The 4,168-nt window shown below is 43.1% G+C and overlaps 1 protein-coding gene across 1 annotated transcript in view; it reads left to right on the top strand.

The window, feature by feature from the left end:
* Nucleotides 1-3,932, top strand: part of CNIH3 (cornichon family AMPA receptor auxiliary protein 3) — a 54,309-nt gene extending 50,377 nt beyond the window's left edge. Inside the window, exons 5-6 of the mRNA XM_085311046.1 lie at nucleotides 1,487-1,630; nucleotides 3,826-3,932. Coding sequence (XP_085167172.1) covers nucleotides 1,487-1,630; nucleotides 3,826-3,853 — 172 coding nt within the window. The 3' untranslated portion in view covers nucleotides 3,854-3,932. The remainder of the gene's footprint in view (nucleotides 1-1,486; nucleotides 1,631-3,825) is intronic.
* The last annotated feature ends 236 nt before the right edge of the window (nucleotides 3,933-4,168 follow it).

Here is a 4,168-nt window from a genome sequence, read left to right as displayed (position 1 = left end):
TCACCCACTACAACCACTCGTCACCTCTTCCAAGTGGTCGCACAAGGCACAGGGTCAGACAGCTCAGTTGCTTCCCTTGAGGCCAGGTCTGGGTTCTCCTTATCCTGGAGTGCACTAAACATGTTCTTCAACTGTAGCTCCAAGTCTACAGGAGGACTAGGGGCCTTTCTTCTTTTTCTTTGAGAAGCAAGTAGCTTCTGGCTTTCTTCGACAGTGCTGTGCTGTACTATTTCACCCTTCACAGAGTCCTCCAGCAGCTCCCCTGCTGCAGGGGACTGGGACTCCGGGAGCAGTAMGGTCTCTGAGAACACCCTGTCTATCTCCTGCTCACGTTCTTGTACGCTTCACAGCCTACTGACTTCATCCTGCAACTCTTTCACTTGAGGACACAAATCCTCAACARCAGCACAGCTCTTGCAGGAGGGCGGACCATCAGTCCAGGCCTTCTGGAGATGCTCCAAGCACTCCCTGCAGCCTGAGACCTGTAGGGCAGCATCTGCTGTAAGAGGGTCTGTGTGGGTTGAAGCTTCTGACACAGCTGATGTAGCAATTCCCACAGCTACAGGTAAATATGCTTTACGGCGAGTTACAACCATGTTAGCAAGAGTGGGCACTGCTAGCGCAGGAAAAGGAAAGATGTCCTCTTGCACCTAACTGTGCTCCTTGCACAAACTGCTGCATCTGTTCTCTGCCTTTGTTCACTGCACTCCAGGCCTGGCTCTTAAATAGACCTCTCCCTACTACCAACCCCCAGGGTACTTGATCCACCCTAAACAAGGGCTACCTGTGTCAAAAGCCCCAACTCCTTCTATTCAGGGGCAAGGGGAGACTGCTCGTTAGTGGTAGCTACAGCCAGCTAGAGTGGGGGATGAGTGCTGGGGCTTCTTCCAGGAGAGCTTAAGGCTTCCTGCAGTTGCCCTTGCCCAGCTCCCCTTACCTGTTGGCAGAGTCACTCTCTAGTCCCCTCATCCCACAAGGGTCAGCAGACCACAATGTCCAACACAGGCCCCAGAAGTCCAAGGCRAAGCCGAGACAATTATTTCSTTTTTATAGTTGGAGAAATTGAGCTATTAGTTGGTTGAGACTGTTACCTTTCATCGTATCTGCAGTCTGTTGTATAGATGCATTTATAGCTTAGGAATCTGAACTCTATGCTGTGGTCACAGGCCAGCAYATACGGTCACTCACAGTATGTAAATTATTGGAGATTAAGCCAGAAGGAAGTATATGGGAAGGTGGAATGTGTCAATCTGAAGAATTAATAGCACAGAGAAAGTCCGTATGCATGAATTGATCAGGCCTGTAAGAACAATCTGCTTAGTCTAGCATCCTGATTTTAACAATGTCCAGAAATAGAGGCTTGAAAGAGAGAGGAAAATTCCTGGKATAACATGGAAGGAGATTTTCTTCTGAACTCAGCTGTTGATCAGATATTTAATATAGAATGTTACAGAGACATTCCAGATGTTTTCTCCTGCTTTTTCAGGTATTTTCATTGCCCAGCAGATAGTTCAGAACTAGCATATGATCCACCTGCAGTCATGAATGCAGATACCTTGAGTTACTGTCAAAAAGAGGCTTGGTGTAAGCTAGCTTTCTATCTCCTTTCCTTCTTCTACTATCTTTACTGGTAAGTCTAGTCTTTCTACTAACATTTGACATTTGATACTATATTTAGAAATGACTGGAGCAAATAGGCCCATTTCTTTAGCTTCACAAAACTGTTCCTGATCTTGATTCAGGGAAGCATACCCATTCATAGCAGCATGTACTTAAATCCACTGACACCTCAGGATGTATTGCTAAGTGCATATCTAAGACCTCACCCAGGCCCTAGAGCTAAACCAAGGAAACACATTTTTTGGATCCTCTGCATAGCCTCTTAGGATGGGTGATATAGCAAGTGTTATGACAGTGACATTATATCAAAATTGTAATCAGTGAACTGGCATAGCTTGTTAGCATGTAATTTGCCACATTATGGGGCATTTGACAGTGTATTTCCCACAGTCCTCCATAAGCCAATCTGAATGCAAGACCTGAAAACCAGATCTGTGTCACAAGAGTAGAGAGTGTTCTAGTGCAGCTGGGAACATTCCCTCCAGAGCAGGCTGAGTTCCTGCAGGAGCCTGGCACGTGAGATTACCAGGCACACACTCATGGGCAGTTCACAGTCTGCATGCATGGTGATGCTCAGGGTGGTAGGTAGGTGGGACACAAGGTGTACCATGCTTGTAGTCATTCCTACAACATCCTTTTTGTGACAGAGTGGACATAATTATAGTGTATGATTCAGAACTCCACTTTAAGTTGGTTCTTGGAGATCTGCACCTCAGTCAAACCTGCCCCCACAATCCTTTCAGCTGTCAGATGTCTTTAATGCACAGTTGCAAATGTCAGATGCAAGAATATATGGGGATCATATTTAAGGTAAGACCTCCACAGAATCCCTGTGCTTTTAGTGGCCTCTGTAATTGCACCATAAAACTACTTGACAAGAAAAGCTAACACTTTTAACTTTAAATGAAGGTATTGTTTTATGACACCTTTCTCCTACTCCTTTTCCCATTACTTATTTGCATAGACCACCATTCCAACCAGTCTTGGATGCTGTAATTCCTTTGTAAGATATGGTTGTATACTAATGGAAGAGGATAAACGTCACTTCCTCTTTGATCGCTAGTGTGTTATTTGTTCTGTTGTCAGTCAGCACCTTATCTTGAGGAGTCTCTGCTGCAGGTTGACGTTTCTCAGGTTTACATTTAAATACTATTTAGCACAAATTTTCCTGGCCACATGTGCATGTATATTTGCGTGCATTTGCATATGTAGAAGGAGAAAGGAAGTAGAAGAGCCCAAACACACAGAATTTGGTAGATGCCTAACTCACACTGAGATGGATGGAGTGCAAGAATCTGAGCAGGTATGTAGCATCCAGTAGCTTTGTGGATTTGGACTGAATGTCCTTCCCTCGCTAGCTCTCTTAGCAGAGGCAAGAGGCCAAAGTGGGAAGCATGGGAGTTATGCTAGACCAGCTCCGTTGATAGAGTAGGAGAGATCATCACAAGGCATGGGTGGAGGAAGAAGCATTTTTAACCCCACATTTTTGTGTTGGGTAACAGACCCTGGCAAATCAGCTATGTAATGTGGTTTAACATTTCAGCTGGGGCTTTATTGTTGTGCAGCTTCCTCTGTGTCCTCCCTCCCTTCATTTCAAAAYATGGCCTTAAGCTAAAATCCACTGTCTGGTTCTAAAAGAAGTAATATGAATTGTATTCACATTTGCTGATTTTTTCTGGATACTGTCAGAAATAGAATTATAGTAAAAYGAAGCTGTGGCAATATACTGTGATTTCTGCACTTTTCAGAGTTGCATTGAATATGTATGGATTCACTGCAGCTGGTTTCTGCATTTTATGTTTCTTCCACTGCATGGAGTTTTTTCTAAAGGAAATAAAATAGTGCAGTTTCATTGGAAACCCTGGCTGCCCTGCAGAGCAAGCACACTAAAGCAGAATGGTTTTGTTCCTTCACTTCTCAAATTCAGCATCAGACTACATGTTAATAAGCTGAAACACAGCTTGAAGTATAGTAGTATGTTGTTAATGAATTTGTTATCTCTCGAGTGCTTTCTGATACCTATCTTGAATCCACCATAATTAAGATGTTTTAGTGAGATGGAAGAAATGTGAACCAATGGAGCAAAGGAAAGCACAGGCCATTACAGTCAGGCCTGAAGAACAGACAGTAAAGGGTTATAAAAATCAAAGTGCTCTGCATGTCTCAAAAGGATACTTTCATATTGTGTCTTTCTTTTACATTCAGCATGATCTACACTTTGGTGAGCTCTTAACGAAAAGATCATCATTAAAAACTGAAAGCAACAAAGGTTGGAGTGCAAAGACAAATCAGCCAAGTGATGCATAATTAAGGAGGGGAAAAAAAGAAAAAAAGAAAAAAAAGAAAAAGAAAAACTTGAAAACTTTGAACCCAAGAAGTAAATAGAACAAGTGAAGGAGAGACCCAGCAAGAAGGATGGCTGCTTGAAGAAGCTGAATATCATGTGGAGAACTGCTGAGTTAATTTTGTTTATCTCTTTTTTTCCCAGCATATTGCRGTTGGTAACTTTCAAACCCAAACAAAACAAAACAAAAAACTATGACAAGGC

This window comes from Rhea americana, unplaced genomic scaffold (assembly GCF_003343005.1).
Source record: "Rhea americana isolate MKP2758 unplaced genomic scaffold, rheAme1 scaffold_109, whole genome shotgun sequence".
In the NCBI taxonomy this organism is placed as follows: Eukaryota; Metazoa; Chordata; class Aves; order Rheiformes; family Rheidae; genus Rhea; species Rhea americana.
Note: the sequence above shows the minus strand (reverse complement) of the source record. Positions and strands in the feature narration are given on the sequence as shown.